Genomic DNA, 25,594 nt, shown 5'->3' with positions numbered 1-25,594 from the left:
CAGTGTTTGTAGGGCATGCAGCACTTAAATTAATGCTTATGCTCTGCTGGTTGGGGGGAAATAAAGTTGTGTTTCTAGGGCCAAATTCATTAAATGAGTTCTCTTGGCTGTAAGAACTCAGACCCCAGGGATAGCTAAAAATAAACAAATTAGATTATCTTGATCTACTCACATCTTGCGGTTAATTTTTCTGTACTATAAAAGTTCCCTTCTCCAGCTCTGCAGTCGAATCTTGGCTATATTAATGAGAAATGAACCATGCTGTCTATTATTTATTTCTCAAATTATCTTCAGTTATACTCCAAAGTTTGATCAATAAGCACTAAATCATTGAGGGGCCAACATGTTTAAAAAGCAACACCAGAACACTTGGATTATGGAATTCTGCGGTCAGGTTTAAAGCCCAAAGGCAAGGTCCATCCCCTCCCACTAGCACTTTCCCCAGATAGATCTCTCCAAAGAGGGTGCTCATTCACACACTGCCTGTGGCTGCTTTGGCCCCACTTTGGTTGAGGTGAGTATTGCCATGGAGACCTGTGACCTGTAAAATATTTACTCCTGATCCTTGCTAGAGAAAGTTCGTTGAATCCTGACCTAAGTGCTGTTTCAGCATTTCCCCATTGGTAGGTAGATGCTATTTCCATTCCCACTTTGCAGATAAAGAAATGGAGACCCACAGAGGATCAAGTAACTTCTCCAAGTAAAGCTGGGGCTCAATCCACTTCTAATGGTAAAACCTTTGATAACTGGTAAAAGTTCATTCTTCTTAATGAATCTAGAATGCTGCCTCCCAAATGCCTACAATACAATTGTCCTTCCTCACCACTAGTACCCTGTAAAATCTATAAAGTCTGCTGCCCAGACAAGAAAAGCAGCTATGGGGACTGGGATAGGAACCTTTAAAAGGTGAATTGAGGGGGTGGGTGCAGGAGGAGTTAGAGGAAAGGACCTTCTGTATCATGACATTATATAAAATGTCAGCCAGCAGTCAAAAAAGTCACCACAAAATTAAAAATTGTCTGGACAAAGTTATTCTTTCCTTCTAACCCCTGATGTTCCTGAAATTTTTTTTTAAAATTCAAGGATTTTCCTGTATGTTTTATGTCACAGAATAACACAACACAACACACACACGCACAAACCTGGCTAATACAGGTCTTGCTATTCAGAGCTTGTCTGAACTCTGTGGCAACCACGTATCTTAGGTCATCCTGTTCCTTCTAGGACCATAAAGGCAGGAACGCGTAACGCCCAACGACAGATAGCTAGGCTGTTTGAAGGCATCTGTCTTTTTCATGACAGCTTGAGAGTCACGGGAGCTTTACGGAGATTGGTTCTGATCTTCTGCACCACCTGCAGCACCAGGATAACCATGCCCATGGTGAGGAGACCCACCAGAGCCACTGACCTGGTGAGGGGTAAAAGGGCACGGCCTCCCTCAGTGGCCGCCTGCTGTTCAGCTCCTGATGCCACTGCTGTTCCATTCTAGTTCTGAATCTGCACTTTCTCTCCTGTTTTACCCCCATTCCTGCCCCTGGGACTTGCTGAATGTCCTTGGCTTTGCTGACCAAACTCCTGGTGAGCCTTTCCCAGTCTGCTTTCTTCTCCACCCACCAGGTGGAAGAGGGTGCCTTTTGCTGCTCCACCTCTCAGCCCCACGCTCTACAGAGGACCCTCTCTGCCCACTGAGCATTTGGACTGTCACTTTACCTAAAAGGACGCCCTGGCAGAAGCTCTCATCCCTTCTCAGCCTGGGTCTTAGCAAGTCCAATTCAATCCTGGTGACATAAGCCTATTTCACGGGGGGATTTGAATATGTCCACTGAGGTGGACTCCAGACGTTACAGGAATCAGAAAATCACTGCTCCCTCTGCAAAGCCCAGTGGCACATGTATATTATTGATGATCAAGAAAAGATAATGGAGGAAAGTAGTGGAAAAAAAAACATTTATTTTGGAGTTACATAATTCTGGCCCCATCACCCCTGACCCCATGCTGACGTGGCCGAGGCCCTTCAATCCTACAAGACTCCATGTCCTCAGCTGCTAAAGAGGCATGCAGATGCCACTCCCTGGGGTCACTGGAGGTGACGGAGACCGTAAAAGTGAGCAGCCTCCAGACTCCTGACCAGGCCAGGCCCTGAGTGACCACAGGCATCCTCCACCCATTCCAGGGCCATTGCTGCTCAGAGTGCTGCCCTTCAGGCTTGTGTCTCTAAAACGATGTACCCACAGCTGCCTCCCTAAACTCTTCACTTTGATCAGTCTATTTATGTCCACCCCACTGCTTTCTCCTCCATTGCTATTCAAAGCCAGGTCCCTGGGCAAGCAACATGGTCCTCACTCGGGAGCTTGGAAGAAACACAGAGTCTCAGACCCTGCCCAGGCCTTGGGGACCGGAGCCTGCACTGTGAACACACTGCCAGTAATTCTAGTGCGTATTGAAGTTCAAGCAGCACTGCTGGTTCACTCATCTCCGGTAATTACCATCAGTAATGCATGCTCCCTAACACATGCTATCTGGTGTATTAGATTTAATTATCACATATTTAGTGACTCAAAACCACACAAGTTTATTCTGCTGACATTCTGGAGGCCAGAAGTCCAAAGACAGTTTCCTGGGTTGAGACCAAAGTGTTGGCAGGGCCCCGCTGCCTCCAGAGATGCTCAGGGAAAGGCTGTTCTATTGCTTTTTGCAGCTTTTAGAACAGCAACCCTTGGCTGTGGCTGTCTTCTCCGTCTTCAAAACGAGCAGCGTCGCCTCTTGCTTTAGTCTCCACACTGCTTGGGTCCCTCCCTCTGCTGTCTCTTATGATTACACTTGTGATTACATTTAAGACCCAGGAGACAATCCAGAATTCTCTCTGGCTTCTAATTTGAAGATTCTTAACTTAGTCACATATGCAGTTTCTTTTGCCATATATGGTAATATTGACAGGTCTCAGGGGTTAGGGTGTGTGTATTTGGGGGCCATTATGCAGCCTACCATACTTGGATGTCTAGTCTGCACTTGGTAGCTCTTTAATAAAGGTTGGCTGACACTTTTATTTATTTGGTGGATGTCATAATTAGTATATGCCCACCCAGAGATGCCTTTACGGAGACAAGCAACTGAATAAAAATGGACTGTAATTTACCATAATTGTTTATGAACATCACCCTTAGGTTCATATGTTTTCAATAGAAAAAAGTAATTAACCTTGAATGGCTCACAAAAGAGGTGAACTGAGTCCTGAAAACTGAATGGAAATCCAGTAGGTGATGGAGATGGGAGCGACATTCCAGGCAGAGGGGGAGGCACTGGAATAGCACAGAGACACAAAAACAAAGCCTATTCAAGAGACTGAACAGGGGGAAATCGAGGGTGAATATGAAGCCAGGAGATCAGAGGGGGAAGTAAAGCGAGTCAGTAAGGGTCGCATCAGGAAAGGTTTGAAAGTCTCGCTGAGGAAATCCATGTCCATCCTGTTGATGACAGCCACCATTGAAAGGTTAGAATCAGGAGATTGACAAGATCTGAGCATGGCAGAAGAAAGGTCATTCTGGAGAGAGTGTGGAGGTTATTTTGCAAAAGGTGGGCACAACTGAATTAACTTTTCAGTTCATGGTAGGTGTGTGATTAATATCTGCCCAATGTCTCTCCTATGTCCCATCATGCTTGAACTGCTGTAGGAGAAAAGACCCAGAATAACAAGATGTTCTGTTCTAAGCAGCTGCCACTCTGAGCTGGGGACACAGCTAGCTGCTCAGTAGCAGTTAGCACGCCAGTCGCTGTTTCAGTCCTTTTTAACGAGAGAGGGGACACCAGGTGTTAAATGGAGAGAGAACTCTTGGCACAGCATGCCTAGAAGGCACCTTGGTTCCTTCAAGACAAACTCCGTCTGCTCTCTGCTGGGTGGTCAGATTCAGACGGTTTGACTGGTCTCAGTCATCTGCCTTTTGAACGGACATCTCTAGGCAGTTCTGAGGTCAGCAGGATTTAGGAGCCCTGGCCAAGCCACCTGAGCTGTCCTTTGGTTGTCTGATCAGTGGACCATCTGGTTCAACACAGACAGATAGCCAAGGATCTTCTTGGCTTCATCTGGAGAGGAAGATGATGATGATGATGATGATAACAATGGCCATTTGATCACTTACCATATGCCTAGCACTTGCTTTACCTCAATTTCTTGTAATCTTTATAACAGTGTTTTTACTTTTTTAATCTTTATTGTATTTTTTCCATTACCATTTAGTCCCCTTATGCCTCCTCCCCCCAGCAGTCACCACACTGTTGTCCATGTCCAGGAGTCCTTTTTTCTTTCTGCTCAGTCCCTCCACCCTCTGGCCTCCCCCCACGCACCCAGCTGTCATCCTGCTCTCCATCTCTGAGTCCCCATCTCTTAGTCTGTCTCCATTTCCCTTATTAGTTCAGTTTGTTCATTAGATTCCACATATGAATGAAATGATATGGTATTTGTCTTTCTCTGCCTGGCTTATTTCACTTGGCATAATGTTCTCCGGGTCCATCCATACTGTTGCAAAGGGTAAAATTTTTTTTTACAGCTGAGTAGTATTCCATTATATAAATGTCCCATAGTTGTTTTATCAACAGTGCTTTTAATAATGTTAAATATCACTCACATTGAGATATTCATTTTCTATTGCAATGCATTATGTTCATAAATGCTTGTAACAAACATTCCACCAAACCACCCTGTGTGTTAAGGCATTGTGGCATTTTCTATTCCATTCTGCTCTATTTTGTTATTTAAATGTTGGTCATCGTGCACTAAATTGACTTAGTGATCTCCAGTTCATGGGTAAGAGGTGAGCGTGGTCGTTCCTATCATCCTAGCAAAACAATCAAGGGTGAGACGCGTCAAGCCCCCGCTCAAGGCCACACGAAGCCCAGTCTGCTGCAAATGCCGCGCTCTTCCCACCGTGTCACCTCTCATCCCACACCAGAGTCTCTGCTATTGGGACAGATGCCTCAGCAGAGAAGTGAGGATAGCAATCACAGCAGTGACATAAAAAATCATAACAGCTGACACCTTTTAAGCCCTGATGCCATGGTAGCTATTGTGGTAAGTGGAAGTGTTGCATGCTTACCTGATTTAAATGATGGACAAACAGCAGCAGAGACCCCACACAGTGACTGCAATGGAAGTGATGAACTGAGCACTGGAAGTTTGCATTTCCCTGGCAGGACCCGCAGACACCAGCTAACAACGCTTGTCCCTACTATTAGTTGTATTCAGAGTCACAAGCCCTGCAGCCCTTTGTGAACTGCACAAATGTCAGCTCTTGTTTACCATTCCCTAAAGGCCCACTTTGCAAAGAGTCTGGAAAAATGCAAAGCCCTCAGCCTTGTCCTTTCGTCAAAGAGGCAGATATGAAAGTCCTGATGTCCCCTGCTTCAGAAAAAAGGGCCTTACACCACAGGGCTCTTTGCAGCCGCCCACCCCCCAAAAAAGAAACAAAACTTGTTACTTTCCAACAAAGGTAACACAGTGGTGTCCTGGCTAACATATATCCTTCAAGCAGGGACTTGTCCCTCCCAGGGCCAGCTGAGATGTCAGCCCCTTAACTATGGTGCCACACAGGCCCTAATGATAAAATCTATGGGGCCACAGTGTTGGGCTTCAGTGTTGGCTGTAGCGTGTGGCAGCACATGGAATGCAGTACATTTGCGCGTGTCATTAATCTCTCCACGTCTCCGCTTCCATGTCTGTAAGCTGAGGACATGGTGGTATCTTCTTTGTGGTATAGTTGTGAGGACAGGCACGTTAATAGGACATATGTGGTAACACCACTGGTGCCTAAAGCTCAGTTTCCCCAGCTCAGGATGTTGTGAGGATTGCAGGACGGGCTGTGTGTGAGTTCCCTAGGGCTGCTCATGGTGGTGTGAGTGGCTTAGTATTTGTTATCCCGGTTCTTGGCTGGTGAAAAAGGAATCCTCATTCTTTCTGGCTTTTTCTTAGGGGTTCTATCTGTGTCAAATGATTTGTTTTGCATATAGAAGGCTCTTGGTTAGTATTTGTGAAAAATGGAATACTATTTCAGGAGCAGGTTAACCAAGATTCCAGAGGGGTGAGGGGCCCAGGCCAGACCAAATCTCCTAAAGTAGGTTCCAGGAGAGAAGATGCCACAGGAAGTCAACTTGCTGCTGGTAAGGAGTGTCCTGGAGGCATGAGGGCAGAGCACTGCAGCCAAGGTTAGATAGGTTAAGCCTCACCTCAGGTCTCCCTGAGTTCATTCACTCATTCATCCATTCATGCACCAGTACATGAGACCTCTTTTCTTTCTCTGAGCTTACTAAACCCAAGGAAAAGTTTTGTCTTTATCACCACCTTCTGAAACATCAACTTGGCCAACCTCAAAGGCCTTCCCTCCAGCCTTCCAAAACACCACAGTCGTGAGGGATGCCCCCTCACCAGACAGACTGCAGGCCAACACGCAGGGCCAGACTAGTGCAGCGTCTCCTCTCACACTACATGACGGCACCCACAGTCCTGTGGGAAACACCGGGCACAGGGCCAGGCTCCTGCACTTGAGTCCCCGTTCTTCTCACCTCTGCTGTGCACCCAAAGGTAAGTCACTTGGCCTCTCTGGGTGGAAGATGGTATGCATGCGTGTTAATATGTAAGCATGACACAGCTGTGGGGAAGAAGGGGAAAAAGGAAAAATAACATCCTTATGAAGTGACTAGTGTTATTTAATGGCATAGCAATGTGCCTGAGGATTAACTATTTGTGTGTGTGTCCCACAGTTTGGGAAAGCCTGCGGTAAGGTAAGCCACTGCAGGGGCAGGACTAAGTCAGGAGAGGGAGGCACTCACCTCGAGACGCAAAGTTTAAATGGATGACAAAAAAGTGATTTTATGTTTGATTTCTAGAAATCAAAATGAATGAGAAAATTCATGGTATTTTCAATATTTTCAATATTTTCAAAACATCAATATTTTCACAAAGACAGGGTCCACCGCTGTGTTTGCACATCTCAGTCTCACTTGCCTCATCCTAATCCGGGACGGTAGGTATTGTCTGGGCTCGGCGGGTGTGGTAGTACCAGTACTTTCCACACCTAGACAGCGCTCTTGAATTCCCAAAACATTATGAGCATCCTGTTTGAACTTCCCAGCCAGTCCAGCAGGGAGCCAGGGAAAGGAAAGTCATTCCTGTTTCCCAGTTCCAGAGCAGCCGTTTTAACCAGAGAGACCTGGGTTCACATCCTGTATCTGCCTCTTAAAAGCGTGTCATGAGCAAACTCACAGATTGACCTTTCTGGAGCCTCCAGGCCGTCACCTGCCCCACTGTCTCCAGCGCTCTCCCACTGTGCAGAGCCCTCTCTGCCCCCTCTGGAAGGTCAGTCCTAGAAGGAGGGCATCTCTTTATTTCAGACTCTCCATCTCCTGCTAAACTCACACTCCTTCACTGTAAGAGGCTTCTCCTGGTTGACTGACTTTCTTTCTTATGCAGGAGAGGAGCTGAGAGTCTAAACAATCATTTCCCACCACATGCACAGAGAAGCAAAAAAAGGGGAGAGGGAAAAAATCATGTTTTCAGATAGAAGCAAAGAGAAAACACTACACCGCCCCAGAGATGGAGGAAGGGGCCGCCTGGATTCCAGACTTCCTCCTGTTTGGCTCCCACAGCTGCCCAGGTGTCCTTCCAAACACTGCCTCGCTTTTTGTTTAAGGTCATCGTTAAAGGTTTTCACTTACTTGTAAGAAGACGGTTCTAACGAGAAAGCCGAGTCCACTTTCGAAGTCAGCAGCATTAATCAACCCAGCTCTCTTCTTGGAGTTTTTACAGCTCAGCTTCCCCTCCTTTTTGGAGTGAAGTTGCCCCTCTCCCAACCAAGGGGTGAAATTGAATTATGTCATTTGTAAAACATGCCAAATAAATATCCATTACTGCTTTGGCTGTTTATTCAAAAGCACTCCTGGATGTTTACAGATTTACTTGTACAGACTCTGAAGCACACAGTGTTTTGGACTGCTCTGTGCTCCCTGAGCTTTGAATGGAGTGACAAAACACGCCGAAGTGTGTTTCTTTACCTCTCTGAAAGACTGTGACTCATGAATTTATTGTGGGGTCAGGTATTACTCTTTGGAGAGGACGGTCTGGGGATTTGTGAGTCAGACATTGGGTATAAATCCCAGCTTCACCACTTATTTACTGTTTGGTGTTGGGCAAGAAATTTAGTCTTTCTGGATCTTATAAACTTGAAATTTATAAACTGGGAATAATATCTTCCTGGCAGGAGTTCTGGAAGAATACAATAATATAGTGGATATGAAGGAGAAATGAACTGAGCTCCATAGACAGGGTGTAAGAAATGTCACATTTGTTTCTCTGAATAAAATTTGACCTACTAACAGCCCTCTGCATTTCAGCAACAAACAAGAAAGTAAATACAGAGAGGAAAAATCTATGTGATCCCTCACTCCACTAGCATGACAGAAACACAATAATCGGACTCCCTCCAATTTGTGCAAGCCGTAGGGAATTCCAAAGGGCAGAGCATTCATTCAGGCGGCTCCTGGTCCTCACCGATATGGTCCTGAAGGAGGATTTCTTTATTGTGTCCACAACGTGAAGTGGGTGCCGGGCTTGGCTGAGGTTGAAGGTCCTGGTACCTGGAGCTCAGCCTCCTTATGATCCTCCTCCCCATAGCCACTCCCTCTGATGCCTGTCGCCTTCCCAGTGCATGGTGAGGGAACTGGATTGAGGGTCCCAATCACTTGCACCACCCCAGCCTCCTCTCAGTGTTGGGAAATGTCCTCAGCCCCTATCTGTGCGCTGCCTGCTTCTGCCTCCATGATCTCCCAGCCCCAGAACTCTCTCCTTCCCTTGGGGACATTTCAACCTGTGCAAAATGCACAGGCCAGAGATGTGTTTTATTCTATTTTAAAAAGTAAATTAGCTGTCAAGATTTAAAAGCTGGGTAAGAATAAACATTAGTACATTCACACAATGGATTACTCAGCAACTAAAAAAAAAATAAGAAAGATCTCTCTGAACTGATTGTAGAATGATTTCCAGGAGACACTGTTAAGTAAAAAGAGGAAAGTGCAAAAAATGCATATATAAAATGCTACCTTTTGTGTTAGAAAAGGAAAAAGAAAATGTACACATACATGCACTAATCTTTTCAAAGACAAATACAAAAGATATGCCAGAAAACAATGAACTTGGGGTAGGTAGACAAACAGGGTGGAGGGAGGCAGAGAGGGGAGTTGCATAGTGGTGACTTCTGCGTAACAGGATTAACATGCTCTATCCTATTTCCTCAGTTGGCACCAGCTCTCCCAGAAACTGAGATGGGACTTTCTCTCTAAGCATCTGAGGTCATACCTTAGCACCACCTGTTTTGCAATTGGAAAGTAAAAAATTACTGTACTTTCATCTTTAATAAATTCTCTCTACTCCTTCCCTTCAACGTCCTTGGTATTTCTTTCCACCCTGGGATGAAGGGAGTCCCACTTCTCATTCATTCACTGGGTTACTTCTGGGTAGGCTCACTGGGAATGAAGATGCGGGTTCATCTTGGGTTCCGCCCATGAAGCATTCACCAGGCTGTGGGCTCCAAGTGCCACATGTTGCCTTTCCTCTGTGCTGTCCAGGAGTCTGCCTCTTGCTCCTCCTCGTGTCCTGTTACCAAATACTGTCTCCTGCTCTGGACTGGGTACACAGTCTGTTCCCAAACGAGGGTCTAGGGGAGTGACCCCACCCCAGGTACAAATATTGTTGGCTGTTTAAAATCAGATAGCCCAAACTCTTGCCTTTTTTTCCCCCTCCTCCTCCCTCCCTCTCCTCCTCCCTCCCTTTCTTTCCTGAAAAGGAGTATTGACCTCTCAAAGCCGATCTGAGCACTGGGCTCTGGGGAATGAAAGGCAGGGGTGGAAGAGCCCTCCCGGAGATCCTTCACGGCCTGGGCGACAGCTGCTGTGGTGACTGTGTCTGGGTTTTGGGACCAGCGACGTGGGTTGAACCCAGCTTTTCCACTTTCTAGTGGTGCGCACCTCACTTCCTTGTATATAAAAATAAAATAAAGATAAAAGTATACTTTCTACCTCATAGGATACTATGTCAATTAATGAAATGATGTATATCAAAACATCATATACCATGTAGCTATTCACTTATTAAAAACTACTTCTTCCTTCTCCCGTCAATAGAGTCAAAAGGGAAGATGTATGCTGGATAATATTTTTTCTTAAAACAAGGTCATTTAAAATGTTTAAGCATAAAAGCAATATATAAATGGTATAAAAATTAGAAAGTACAGACAAGCACAAAGAATAATTCCGGGTATTCATAAAGTCATCCACCAGAAGTAAACCACCATTAAGACCTCCCCTGGTATTTTCAGAGCTGAACATTAAGTACATACGCACACGTGTAGGTATCACTTACTGGGCGCTTTTTCAACGTGCTTAAAATACCCTTGCATTGACAACATTTGCAAAGGTCCCATGGGTTTCATTTGTACGGTTATGAAAAACAAATCTCTTGTCCTGTCTCCTGGTGTTAGAACTTCAGATTTAGAATATCATAATTAATGCTGCAGTGAAAATGCTTAGACCTGAAATATTTGTGTGTCTTTATTTCTTTAATATATCTTTCTAAAAAGGGAACCGCTGAGTCAAAAGTTGATATTTTATCAAGGCTTTTGTTTTGCACGCAGAAATTCCCCTCTCAGATGTCTCTTCCTAAAACACTTCATGCAGAGCCTTTGCCCGGACCTTAACCACACTGGACCACGGCATTCAAAGGTACACACACACACACACACACACACACACACACTCTCACACATGCTTTTCAAATTGACTTGCACAATAAAGGAGTCGGTATTTAAATTTATATTTATTTGAGCCTATTATTTTCAGGCACTCTTTGCTCACCATGTGGAGCATTCTAGAATAAATTGCTGCCCTGTCTCTTGGGCCTTTTCCATGAGTAGGGGTGGTCTCCTCACCTGAGCTGTGTCTATCTGAAAATGACTTTTACTTTTGAGCACGTGCCTCCCCACGAAATCCCAAGTTAATATCCAGATATCCAACATTACAGATGGAAAAGTCTTAAAAAGATTATGCAGCCCACCTGTTTCCAAAACTCTTCTTATGGGGATAATTTGATTTCTTACATAATTAGAGAAAAGTTGGTAAAGGCAATTTACCTAGAAGCCTAGAATTTTTTATTAAAAATAATAAAACCTTCATTAAACTCTAGTGTGTTCAGTGAAGTCAGTAAGAACTTCTGCTTAAAAGGCCTTGATTAATAGATTTCCTTTGAGTTTTAATTCTAGGGCAAGAGCGGTGGAAAGCCAAGTTCCCCTTGCGTGTTCCCTTGGCACTTTCTGAATACTTCCTGCAGAACATTTGGTGTTCTTACAGACCCCTTGGTCTTAAGTGGTCTTTCTTCAAACTATAGCTGGAGGTCGCTGGGCTTCAAAATACCTTTGCTCATCCCCTTTCCTCACGCCAAGTGGAACTCTTTCCTGCTCTGCTCTAAAAATTGCACTTCTCTCCTCATTCCTGCTAACTCAGTGCTCTACCTATTTGTCTTCAGGAGCTGAAGACCTACTATGAAGTGTGTCCTCACTTCCCTGCCCCTCCCTCTCCTCCTTTAAGCGTGGACTCCAGGCCTGTCCTTACTTTCCAGGGAACAAGTGAGGAGCGCCCCTCGCCTTCTAGGATGAGCTAGAGTCGCAGGCCCTGCAGAGACAAGACTACACCGATCTTATGTACCGAGCACCTTCCATTTCCCTATTTTTGGAAGTTTAAAACATATTTTTTAGTTGAACACCTCAATAACTTTTGGGGACATTTTCAGCAGGCTGTGACCAACCCACCAAACTTTTCCTTTACTCCTTTAACTGTGATACCCTAATGAGAAAAGAAAAAGGAAGGACCGTAGTGGTTCTTAATCACATTATTTTTGGCTTCCCAGCATCTCAATCTCCTTCCTATGTCTGGGGGATGCCTCCCCTCAAACCTGAGTCCCACTCTAGAACCTGATGACACAGATGTTTGTTTTGCCAGTTAGGATGCAGGTGCCTGGTCCAAGCCCAGTCATCAGGTTCACACCTGACCTGGGCTTTGCCGCAAGGGAGCAGCAAATTGATTTTGATGATGGGTGGCTGGAGCAGAGGCCGCGGATCAGGATGTTAGGAACAGGAGGGCAGTGAAACAGCAAGGCGGCCCGGGTCAGCTCTGGGTGGTAGAGGCACTAGTAAAAGTGTCCCATGTTTACCAGGAATGGTTGCAGCAGTGTCCTCACCTCCCAGGCGTGGCATGGGGTCCTATCTGCACCCCACCCTCCATCCCTCCAGTAGGACCGCAGAGCCCGACCCTCGAACCTTCCCAGCGGTCCTGGGAGCTACCCAGTACTGTCCAATAGATTCCTTTCCTTCCTATGTTGAATCAGCCAGTATCATGAAGAATCCTGACTGATAAAAAGACAATACAAAACGATGCATTTATGTCACGTGAAGACCAAATGACCCCATAGCCACAGAAGTAACTTTTGCAGCAGCTGGAATATAGAAACATTTGGTGGGGGGGGGGGTCAGGATATAAAAGTGACTCTGGTTAGTCTATTGCTGGAACTCTGGTGGTCTGTACCATATTTGCAGTGCAAAGATTGATTTTGTTTGCCCAAGCAATGCCACCCATCACATCGAGTTATTGTTGTAGTTTTGAATTTTATTGGTTTGTTTTACTGCTTAAAAACATAATGTATGAGTACATTTTGCTTTTTGGAAGTTGTCTGTAAGAGCTGCACATTTGAGGATATTACAATTGGCTTCCATTTATATAAGTAGTGCGATGAGAGCAACAGTTCAAATCAATGCTCGACAGCAGCTGCCAGCACCGCCCAGCCCAGATACCCTCGACACTCACCTGTGCTCTCCTAAAGCTGCTGCCTGAGAACACCTGCTCCTCCCTGCCCGCGGGCTTTCGCCCAGCAAGCAGGGCAAGCTGCAAGTTCTGAAAAGTTAATGCTCCTGAAAGCAATCTTCCACAAATGATAGAAGGAAAATGATTGGTGTACAAAGGCCCGGCTTTATTGATGCCCACATGGGATAACTGGAAAGAGTGTTCTACACGGTCTTCGGGGGTTTTCCAGGGGGGTGGGCCCCAGGTGACCGCTTGCTTAAGGATGCTCCCTCCCTTTAGCCATTTTCTTGCATTCCCCATCTAACTTTCCCACTCCACTTCCAGGGCTTCCTGGGCTGCTCTCCCAGATAAACTGTGTGGACTCACAGCCTCATTTCAGGGGCTGCTTTAGGGGAGCCCTAACTATGGCACCTGCACATCGGACAGCATTGTACCGTCACCTGCACTTCTAGTGTGTTAGGAACTGGCAGGGATCACCTGCATTCGCTCATACTGCTGCCATATAATTAGATTTATTTCTCAACGCTCTAAGATAAGGGTACAGGAAGCTATTGGGAGAGCAACTGCTACCCAGGCTGGGGGCAGACATAGCAGGTTTTGGTGTGGTTCCTCAGGGCCGCAGAACTCTAACAGGGCACACCTGCTGATGACACTGTCATGCAGCATGGGGTTGGCTTTGCTACTGCTCTTGTGTCCTCAGGCTTGCGTCACTGTTCCCGAGGAGTTTTCCCTACCAACCCACAGGCTGCTGTGAGAGCAAGTGTTGCAGGCACCCAGCTCTGCAGGTTCCTGAGTGGAACTTGGCAGCACCAAGGTCACAACCTGCTTATGGGGGAGGCTTGGGAAGGCAGAATAGGGTCTGTGCCCAGGAGCCCCTAAGCCACACCCCTGCCTCTGCCTCTGCCTCTGCCTCTCCAGGACTGCGGAAGGCCTTTCTCCCTAGGGATTTATCCCAGTCAGAGAAACCTTGCAGCAGTCCCAGAAAGGAGCAATGATGTCCCCTGAAGGTGGCCTGAGTAAGTGGGTGACTCACACTGCCTGAGGCAGGGTTAGAGCTGACATCAGCAGTGATGTGCTGGGCGTTTGCACTGGGGACTCCTGTCTTTGTCACCCTCTTGCAGTCTCTGTTCTGGTCACCCCCACCCCTGCTCGCTCTGCTCAAAGAATCAACACATACACCTCTCCATACACCTCAGCCCACAGTCTGCCTCTGTTCCACTGTGGGCATGATGGAATTAAATTCTTGAGACTAAAAAAAAAAAAAAAAACCTTTGCTCAAGATAACCAACTGGACAAACAGGCTCATGCAATGCCAAAACTCAAAATCAATATCCGAGAGACTGTGCCTGTTTGGAAAGGCTGTGGTATATTAAATTAAAGCATGTCCTTTGATTTTTCCTTCAACAAAATGTGTACGCTCTCTAAAACAGAACTGCCCGGAATGATTTAGTAGCCTCTAAAACCAGCTTCAAATGTATTCAGCTGCCCGGAGTGAGACCTGCATGAGACGGGCTTCCGACTGCATCCGAAGGACGAACGGTGTTGCAGGCCGGACCCATTCCCCTGGGTGTGCTGGCGTTTCAGAGGTTATCATTTCTGATCGATGTTGTTTCTGCAGAGAGAGCCCCTGTGCCAGGCCACCGTCCACACTGATGATTAATGTGACCTCATCCCCTGGGCTGAAAAGTCCCCCGAGCATCAATTAGTCCAAGTATCCTCTTTTACCATCTAGAACAAGGACGCTTCCAAAGTCACACAGGCAGCAGGTCAAGACCAGAGGCCTCCTCCCTTGCAGGATCTGAGGAGCCCTGGCTTAGATCAGGGCTTCTCGACTTTGATGGTGTTGACTTTGGGGACAGGGTAATTCTTTGCTCTGCACATTGTAAAATGTTTAGCACTGTCCCCTCCCTCTGCTCCTTAGATGTCTGTAACGTCGGCCGCAACAAACAAAAATGTCTCTATGTCCTGGGGGGGGGGGCGGTTGAGATCACCCCCGGCTGAGAACTACTGGCTTAGAGCAAAAATTGTAAATTGGTCCACATGGGCTAAATTTGGGTCATAGATAAGATGTGTTTATCCTATATAATCTTGTCAGGGTATTTAAAAATTGGGAGATTTCACTAGAAAATCCAGACTCCTGTTTTCTCTTGAGCGTCTGGAAGACTTGGAAGCCCTGAGCACACACTGGCCATGAGGAACTGAATGGCCGTCTGCACTGCTGCTGGTCACGGTCCCCACCACTCTCTCCTGTGACCCACATGAGACCCATTTTACAATCTTCCTGGGCTCCTGCTGAGTTTCAGGCTTCTCGAAACTGTGTATATTTATTTTCTCTTAGGTGTGAGTCTGAGCTCATTGAGGGAGGGTCATGTCATTCTCCTTTTGCCCCTCTATAGCGCCCCGCCCCCAGCAGACACTCTGAAAGAGCCATCCACTGATGTGTCTAGAGCAGCAGAAGGCTAGCCTTGGGGACTTCAAGGGAAAAGGGCTGGAAGTCGAGCAAGTTTGGGTGAAGGTATATTTTGTATCCCCTGTTAGAGATTCAGAATCTCAGGAGCACATTCAGGAGCAGGCATCCTACCCTTTATAAAATGCCCTGCATTAAAAACAAACAAACAAACAAAAAAACAAACAGAAAAACACTGCTTAACTGCACTGGACCTAGGGTGTCACAGGCCAGTTTTTGACCACCACACTCCCTTTCCCTTAGCATCAGTAATTATCCCAATAAATGACTGTTTTATTGAATGCACAGTCATTGAGATGTTTGGTGCTGTGACCACAGCAGTTACAAAGTACAAGCATGTAAAGAGTCACTTTTCCAAGCACAGACATTTATTTGGATTACTCATCTGAATTTCCCTCGCAATGGAAATGCGGGGGAGAAGTGTGAGAAGTGGGTGCAATCGCTATCCACAGCTCGTAGATTAGAAAATAAAGCCACAGAGAGATTAATGGATATACCCATAGTTACACGCGCAGGAAGGGTCGGGTCAGGGCTGGAACACAGCCTGTCCCCACCCCCCGGGCCGATGCACCTGTGGACTCTGCGCTGTCCTGTCCCTTTGGGGCACTGCGCCCTGTTTTTTATGCATCCATCTCCCCCAAGGAAAGGAATTGTCCTTCACTCACCAGCTGCTGTGTGCGGGAAATCCTGGGAGGAGTATGTCATGGCATCTCACACAGTTTTTCACATGACCCCTGAAAATCAGGCCTTCTGATTCTCATTTAACTTGGGCAACTCTCTGAACCTCTTGGAGCCTAAAAGCCTCACAGTTAGTTCATGGAAAGCTGGGATCTGGACATGTTCTGGAAACGAGGCCTGTGTTCCTCCCACTTTGCTTGCAGCATAGCGAGAATACAGGAACTGGATGGATAAACGGGTGGGTGGGTGGATGATGAATGATGGGTGGACATTATTGCTTGCCCTCTTACCTGTGCAGAGCATCCTACTGAACTTTGTGAAGAGAGGGGTAGGATGCCTGCTCCGGAAGAGCTTTTCTCTAATCTCAGAACAGGTGGGTAATGCGCCCTTCTCATATTCAGCATTTTTAGTTTACAACAAGATCTTATAATTTTACAGTCATTACTCTGAGAAAGTCTCAACCAACTTGATACAGGGCATTAAAATAATAAAGGAAACGAAAGGTAGCAGCTAGGAGCTGCCCAAACCAGAGGCATCAGGAAAACAAGAGGCTGAGTTAGCTGGAAGATTATTTGATCCTGATTTACAGTGCGATGTGTCAGCTTGTAAGGAAAAAATATGGTGGTGGTGGGGTGGGAGAGGGAATTCGCCCACTCTGTGGTTTCTCCTGGACTCCACCTGGTGAGTGAATGCTTTGTTTACTTCTGAACTTTACACCCCATCCCATTACCATTATTCATAATGGTCTACGGCAAAGTGCTTTGGGGAGAACACAGCCCACGACAGCATTTGAAAGTGGCAGACAGCGCCACTGTAGAGATGATTCATACAAGAACTCAGAGAGCCTCACACGGGGGGAAACCCTAGATGATATTCAGGGAAGGGGTAAAAGAAATCACTCAAATTATCTTCTGGCATAAACAAGACTCCAAAACATAAACTACTTGATTTAAGTCCCATACTTGATTCAGTCCTATGTGGTATATTCTCCTTCTCGCTTGGCGACCATGTTTACCAAATGATGCTAAACTCTATGCATAACAGCCACTTGTGGATAAAGGAATAACAGCAGGTGCGATGTTTCTAATTCTATTCATACGTGGTCAGGTTCATAAAGAATGGAGACGGTTCTCAGCATCTTTTGGTTATGGGAAGAGAACTGGGGCTTCCAGTTCACTTCCATTATGAAGTTACAGTTGAATTCCTATAGAGAGAAAATCCACTAGGTGAAAACTCCTTTGAAAAAACCTGTTTAGAGGTGGCAGAGTCCCAGGGGTTGAGAGCCGTGGACAGCGTTGTGCTTTCACGAGGCACAGGGACTAGCTTCCACTCTCTACACAGTCGAGCATTCATTTGTTAAAAAGCCCTTCAGTGGCGTCTGCTATGTAGCACTACTATACTTTCCAATATTATCTCTCCTCTTCCACATTAATGATGGAACCCTGACTTTTCCATGGGACATTGTCACTGCATTTCCCAGCCTCCTTTGCAACGGTACACGGCCAGGAGAGTTAAGTAGATGTATCATGGTGTGGACTCCTGAAGTTTCCTTTAAAGAAGGATGCGGGCCTCTCTCCCCCACCCCCACTTCTCCCCGCTGCTACCTGGAACATGGATGTGACAGCTGTGTCTTGACCCACGAGAATGAGGGTCGATCTTCCATCTAGATGATGTAGAGATGGAAGGAACATTGATTCTTGATGAATTTGTGGAGCCTTTCTACCATACTGATGTAGTCTATCTTCTTTAAACCACTTTTTATTTGGGGTTTTTGAATTTGCTGCCAAATGGAATACTTTGCCATCACTCACACAGTGAAACCTCCCCTGACCCCCTGACCACACCCAATATTTCTTCTTTATAGCACACATCATACTAGCAGATGACTAATTACTTATGTGATTTTTTTGTTTGTTTCATCTATAGCAAAGACTGTTGATTCTCTGCCTGTTCCTTCTCAGAACTCACCATTGCCTGATGGCTTTCAAGTGAAATACCTGCAACTCATTCAGGAAGCTTGGGCTAGGTGACAACTTTCGAATGGCCCACGCACAGGGCAGACCAAAAGAGGCAGATGATGTGCCCCCCACTAACATCCCTCAGCCGAGGACTGGCAGGAGTTGGTGGATACTCCACGTACCTTGCCTCTTGGTTGGGATACCTTTGAGGTGTGTTCTATACTGGAGTCATCTAGAGTTATCCAGCAGGACTTAACCTGAGTTAATGACCGTGATAACCTATGAGGTGATGCACCTTGTATTGACTTCCTTCCCTTTCCTGTCTCTCTTCCACAGACTCCTGCTTCCTGGAATCACCATGCAAATAAACCATTTGCACTCAGATCCTTGAATTAAGAAAAGTTTGCTTCTGGGGAATCCAACCTAAACCAGTATGTGTCTCTTCAGTTAGAATACTAGCTCCACTGGGACTGAGAATATGTTTGTCTTTTTCACAATTCTACCTCCAGGACTCATCAATAGCCCAAGGTCAGTACTCCAAAGGTGCTGGGAAAACACTGGTTCACCATTTCCCCTCTGACACATCTAGAGTTTGCCGCCTATGACTGGTCCTACGAGACACGAGTAGGCAGTTTATCCCACCACGTTCAGCGTGGGCTGCACGCCTTCCCAGCACTTCTCTGAAGACAGTGCTGTGCTCGTGGCATTCATGCTCCATTGTCTCCTAAACTGCATCGACACAAACTGTCAGTAACTATGTGCACATCCTGTAATAGGAGCCCCTGGACTTTACTAAGATATTTCACTGCCAGAATCTGCTGCCTCTCTTCACTATTGACCTTCTACATGTGTCTCCTTCTTCTTGACCTACTCTATGTCATTTCCGAAAGGTACAGCAGCATAGACATTACAGCATGGTGTTTAAGGATCCACATTTCAGAGTCAAATGGCCCCCTCTTCAAATCCCAACTCTGCCACTGACTAAGCAGGTGACCTTGAGAAAGTTACTTGGTTCCTAGTAAATGTCCTCCTGTGTAAAATAGGGAGGATGGTATGTATGGCACAGGATTATTTTGAAGATTAAATGATATATGTATCATACATGATTCTCATTGTGTTGAGTAAATGACAATAGATAAAATACTAAAGGGTATAGTTAAAGACATTAGGGGTCTGCCCCAGGCAATATATTTCACCGAATGTTACTCAGCCATTCCACGTTATTTAAACACATTTCTAAATTCACACTGAAAGCGTTCCCCATATATTCTTACTCAAATACCTAACCTTTGTTGGGTGACACTCCTCTCAGTGGCCAACACCTTGAAGCATTCCTGAATTTGAAACTCCACATTCCTCTCCCAGGCACATACACCTGTGCCCAGGCCATGTACAAGTTCATTGAGCTGAGCTGTAATGCTGTGTTTCACCAGGAGTGGCCGCTCTTTGACTGACCTACATGTAACATATTTCACAACTGAAGAAGCTCTAAGTGAATGCCCAAGGAATCAATTTTTAAAATTAAAAATAGATTTATTGTGTTTATTTGAAGAGATGCCTTGCAGTATGTCTCTCGTGACATTCCTCTGGGGAGGATCAGATTTGGGGACACTTAGCCATCCAAACGGCGGAGCGCAGGCTCGGAGGAAGTATTCCTCCCCACGCAGCACAGACTGCGCTGCGTTTCCTCTCAGTCGTCGTGAAATCAGCGGCATACCAATTATAATTTGGGGCTTGTAAACAGCCAGAAGATTCCCTTGGAGAGAGCAATTATATTCCCTTTAACAAACTGTAGGGTAAACGGCTTCTCTTAAATATGCTGTGTGCTGAGTGCAAAGTAGATTTATGTTATTGATGCTAAAAGGCGGGGGATTTGGGGGGACAGAGACATGAGGAGACTTATAAAAGAGCAGAGAACATCAAAAATGCCATGGAATAAGAGGGAAGACCCAAAAAACCCGGAGTTACCTTATAAAAAAGTGTGTATTTATTCTTACATTTTAAACTCCAGTCACCTTTTAAGTGCTCTCCATTTGATGTAATACACCTATTGAGACTTTTTTCCCACTGCTCAGAACAGTTTTTGAACTCATAAATTTTGATGCTTTTAGTGCTTCTGTGGTTTTTTGTTTCACCTCTTCCACATCAGCAAAATGTTTCCCTTTGAGGACTTTTTTCATCCAGGGAAACAAAAAAAAAGTTGTCTGGGGCAAGATCAGGTAAACAGGGAGGGTGGGGCACAGGGGTCCTGCTGGTTTTGGTTGAGAACAGTGGAACACTCAGCATGGTGTGGATAGGTGTGCTTGCACATGAGCAAACTCATTGAAAGAATCTTCAAAAAGAAATTTACTGAAGTCGAACACACTATGTGAGTTCCCAGCTGGTACACTGTTACAGATGGGTTCCTAGAACACTCACCTAGCAGGGGAAGCCTGTACTATGAGGGGCCTGCCCTCCAGAAAATAATTCTGAGTTTTGGGGGGTCCCTCTTTGTATTACCAATCAGGGCAGAATTGATTTGGCCTATCCAAATAAACATGCATGGTCACATGTTCAGAGCACTGATTTGGAGTGGTTTTGTATCCATCTCACCGTGCTCATTGTGTTCCTTTGAGCATGATGGTTCACCATGTTAAAACTCACCTTCCTCTTCTGAAAAGTGGGAATAACAATGCTTACTTAATAAGGTTATTCTAAGAATCAAATGACCAAACATACCTGAAATGTCTAGAATAGCAGACACCGCCCAAATAGTACCATATATCAGATGTTATCACTGCTGAACCCACACCCCCTTGGAGGTCACCATTACCTGTGTGGCTAATGGCTTCCTATGGAGAGGATCTGAAGTTCTCTGCCCGTGGATTCTCTCAGCCCAGGTACATGGGGCAGGAAGAAAGTGCCAGGGAGTTAACACTTTCAGGAACAGACCTTAGACATCATGCAGAAAATTTAGCAATAAATGTCCATTTCCTTATTCCGTAATCAGGACAAGTCTGAGCTTTGTTCCACGCTGCCGCCCGAGGGTCTCCTGTGGGACTGAGCCCCATTTGCCCCTGCGGAAGCCTGCCCATTAGTGCACCTGCATTGGCTTTTATCACTTTCTAGTCTCACTTTCTTACTTCCTGATGGGAGCTTCCTGGGAGCACCTCCAAATCACACCACTGGCACTCAAAACCTTGTTTCAGGATGAAGTCCAACCTAAACACTATACTCACACTGTAAGCAGGCTCAGTCATCTGGACAGTGGGCTTACAGCAGCAGTTTTCAGCCCGTGGGCTGTGGCACACCGGTGTGCTGCAGACGCTTTTCAAATGTGCAATACCTGACTACTTGGTCAGGGGCACTGGCTCCTTTTCCCTTAGAGCATCAAATTAAAAGTGCCAAGAGCCAATGCAACAATAACTACCCTGTGTGAATGAGTCAAAATTATACCTATTTTTGTCAGATCAGCAAAAAAAATGTTTTAAATTCGGTGCCACAGAATTTTAGTAATTAGTTTCTGTGTGCCATGAGGTGAAAGGCTTGAGAAGTGCCCGGCTTACTGTAAACTGTTCCGTTTGCTAACCAAACCTTGTCTGCTCAGCTTTCCTCCACCTCCTTCTCTTCTACCCTACAGCCATCCCTTGGCTAAGGCTCTTCTCATTTGTTTTTTCTGCCCTGTAGTCTCTGACTGATCTCCATGCTTCCAGTGCCTCTGCCATCTAATTCATCACCCACTTACTGCCAAAGTTACCATCCTAAAATGCAGTTCTGTAATACCATTCCCTTGCTGTTGTTTTTTTTCTTTTCTATTTTAAAGACTTCAGTGGTTTCATTGCCTTCCCAATTATGTGATAAATTTTATAACATGGTATGTAAAAACCCTCGAAAGCTGGTTCCAAGCAACCTTTCAGCCTCATTTCCAGTGATTGCTAAACACAGCTGATGCTCAGCCCACACAGAAAATGCCAGTGTTGTCTCAAAGCCCTTTCGCTAGTCACCTTTTAGAGATATTATTTACATTCAAAACCTTTTGATGTGTTTGAATGTACATGTGATTTTCCCTGTCTGAAGAACCAGCCTCATTTGCACGGCCTGGCTCAAAATGCCCCCTCCTCCAGGAAGACTTCTCCAGTTCCCCGGGCAAGTCAACAGTTCCCTCCTCTGGGCTCCCACCATAACATCTGAGCTCACTGACTCATGCATTCATTCGTTCAACAAGCATTTTCTGAGCATTTTCTACTATAAACCAACCATGTGCAAAGTCCTGGGGAAACCATGCTGGAGAAAAAGCAGAAAATGCATGAAGATCACAGTTGGGAAAAGGAAACAGACATTATCAGGAAATCATATAAAAGACTGGCAGCGTCTGCACAGTGACTAGATCATACACCTACCATTTCTCAGCGAGGTCTTTTTAAACTGGAGCATGGCAACCCCCAACTTTTTATCTTGAAAATAGAAGTTTGTCTACAAGCTCTTCTTCAAATTGCTCTGTAACAAAAAAAATAAAGCATAAAGCCAGTTATATGTGTGGAGGGAGAGGGGGTGGGGGGAAGAGAAAGGTGGGGGGAAAGAGAGAGAGAGAGAGAGAGAGAGAGAGAGAGAGAGAGAGAGAGAGAGACTGTTGGGAAATGCAGAGAACCCAGTTTATAATGGCCTGAAGTGATGCGGATGCTGAGAATTAGCCGTCTTAAACATGACTTTCCTAGTGATGCCCCCAGCTAAACGACTCTGGGTTTGGACTTTCAGATCCGTGAGCTGTATCTCTGGCCTCCCGCTTCCCGAACCTCTGCGTCCTTCCAGCCAGGAACCGCGATTTGGGAAACAGCCCAATTTCCCGTCTATCCTATCCGCTCCCGCAGATTGGTGGGCGAGGAGGCAACTACGTTGCGGTGAGACATCCTCCAGGCCCAGACATTCATCTCTGTCCATTTCAAGGCCCCGAGCCTGCGCCGTATATAACCAAACACTGCGCCCACAACGGAGGACACAGCGGCCTTTCTTTGTGTTTTATTCAAGAATCTTGGGCAAATCTGGCTCTGGGCCTGCGTTCAAGATCCTGATTGGAGACTGGTTCGGAAACCGGAGTTGAGGCTTCTTTTGGAAGGGAAGAGAGGAGGGGAGCGCGCTCTGGCGCTGCTCTTGGGAGGATTACGGCGGAGGCTGTGGACCGCGGCGCCGCTCGCCGAGGCTGCAGCCATTGCACAGCTGAGCATCCTACATTCAACAGGAGGAACCCGCGGGAGAGGAGCTCCGAGCCCGCCGCGCCGCAGCCGCTGCAGCCCGTGCGTCCCGCGCCCTCGCGCGCCATGGCCAAGGAAGGCGTGGAGAAGGCGGAAGAGACTGAGCAAATGATCGAGAAGGAGGCAGGCAAGGAGCCGGCGGAGGGCAGTGGCGGCGGCTCGCACCGACTCGGGGACACCCAGGAGATGCGCGCGGTGGTGCTGGCAGGCTTCGGGGGACTCAACAAGCTGCGGGTCACCAGGAAGGCCATGCCCGAGCCACAGGACGGCGAGCTCAAAATTCGCGTCAAAGCCTGGTCCAGTATCCGCGCCTTTCTTGCTTTCTCTCTCTTTGCGCGCTAGGCGCTCGCGGGGTGGAGGTGGCAGAGCCTCGGTGGGGACCGCGACCGGGGTACTGCCTCCGCGGGGTCCACCTCGGAGCCCCGACCTGGGTCTCACCTCCTCCCCGCGGCCAGTCGCCGCTGATGCTGGGGAGCATGCTGAGTTGGCCGTTACCCTCCCCATGCCGGGTCTGGGGGTGACAAGAGGGGACTGTGAGCTCTCGGAAGGGGACGCGACGGGTGGATGGTGGCGCTCAGCACTCAGGGTCTGGAAGATTGCGCCGGGGGAGCAGCTGCCAGGATAGGGGGTTCAATGGTAACGTGGTTTAAAAAATAATAACCGTCTGCTTACTGTGTACCAGCCATCGTTTTTAGAGTTTTTTTGTGAGCGATCTTACTTAATAGTTCCTGGGACCCAGTGCCTTAGCTACTACCATCAGCATCCCCGTTACGGGGACCTGGGCTCAGAAAGAGAGAGAGTGAGTGATTTGCCCAAGATCACCCTGCCACCACTAAGTGCCATGGCCAGGATTTGATCATCGTTGTCACCTCTATAGACGCCCTGATGGGGCTGGGGACAGGATGCAGGGCTAGGGATATGGTGTCCTTCCTCCCTGCTCCTGCACTCCTTCCTCCTTGTAGCTTGGAATGGGAAGCAGGGAGCCAGGTACCAAGCATCTGGGCTTGGTGGGGGGTGGGGTCAAGGCTGAAGCCTAACCCTTCTTCTTTCCCACTACATCTTCTGTTTCTTTGAAGAGGGGGTAAAAACCAAACCTGGTCAATCTTCTCCGAACTCCTGCTCCTGGTCTCAGATGGAGCTCATCAATATGAGTGCCTTTCTGCTCTCCCTCCTCCTGGGGCACTTCTCAGACCCAAACCCAGCTGGGATCCGCCTCCCCTCACCCCAACCCCCAGGTGTTTAAGCCTCTCTGACTGCTCTCACTGCAGGATCATTTCCTGAAGGTCAGGCAGGAGCGTTCACCTGTAGTGTTCACTGGACCCAACCCTCTGAGTTCTCCAGGCAGCAGCCTGGAAAGCTCCTCAGGGAAACTTGCCGGGAGCACGGTCAGATGGGCCTGTCCCTTCCCATCTATACGTTTTAAATCCCTCAACAGACACTGCTCTGTAACACAGCAGCCAGCTCAACGGTTCCCAGGTTAAAGCCCCAAACCCAGAATCTGGGACCATATCTAGAGGCGAGAAACATGCAAAGGGGATTCACCTGCCTTGCTACTCTGAGAGCAGGGGCAGGTTTTCCATTTGTCAGACTGGAAGGCAGCTAGTGAGAGAAGCAGGCACAGTCTCCTCTTGGTCTGCATGTATGCAGCTGGTCATGCTTGATTCTAAACAGGACTCTCGGGCCTCTCCCTGGAGAACTCAGGGCAAGGGAAGAGGCTTTTGCAAACTGGGGCTCCTATATAGCTCTATTTTGTTAACTCTTGCTGAACCAAGCTGATTGATCCTTGAAGGCAGAGTTCTTGTCTGCTCCTTTCGCAGATAAATCCCCAGTACACAGCACAGTACGTCCTACATAAGTTATTGCTGAATGAATGGATTGAGGAAAGGTGCTTGGAGGGAGATTTTTGTGTCATTGCTTTTCTTCATTTGCTGATGGAAGAATGTCTGTCTAATACAATTAAAACCAGGAACTGATAATTCACCTTCCTTAACCACCAACCAAAAATATTTTATGTATGTGTATATACACATATATAAAATTTTTCACTCTCCATCCAAACTGAGGGCTCTAGGACTCTGACTGAGTCTGTATGCAGGAAGTGAAAACGCTGAAGCTACTTTTTAAAGAAAAGAGCATCACCTGAAGTGCCAATGGGTCTGGGTTCTCTAGCCTTATGCTAAGGGCATAAATGCTGATAGGAGCTGAAGCATTTGCAATAATAAATGTCAAGATGAAGGTGAGGAGATTGATTTTTCAAAGCTAGACACACGATCCTGTTCTTCACTGGGGCTGTGTGCACAAACATGCACGCTCGCGCGCGCACACACACACACACACACACACACACGGGAATCACTGCGGACCCCCACCCA

At 46.7% G+C, this 25,594-nt stretch overlaps 1 protein-coding gene across 1 annotated transcript in view; it reads left to right on the top strand.

The window, feature by feature from the left end:
* Positions 1 to 23,045: 23,045 nt before the first annotated feature.
* Positions 23,046 to 25,594, top strand: part of VAT1L (vesicle amine transport 1 like) — a 148,784-nt gene continuing 146,235 nt past the window's right edge. The window contains exon 1 of the mRNA XM_045819199.1: positions 23,046 to 23,518. Within this exon, the coding sequence (XP_045675155.1) occupies positions 23,289 to 23,518 (230 nt within the window). The 5' untranslated portion in view covers positions 23,046 to 23,288. The remainder of the gene's footprint in view (positions 23,519 to 25,594) is intronic.

Source organism: Phyllostomus hastatus, unplaced genomic scaffold, assembly GCF_019186645.2.
Source record: "Phyllostomus hastatus isolate PE091 unplaced genomic scaffold, TTU_PhHast_1.1 phas_scaffold_345, whole genome shotgun sequence".
Taxonomy (NCBI): Eukaryota; Metazoa; Chordata; class Mammalia; order Chiroptera; family Phyllostomidae; genus Phyllostomus; species Phyllostomus hastatus.
The sequence above is the reverse complement of the archived record's forward strand: the minus strand, read 5'-3'. Positions and strand labels throughout refer to the sequence as shown.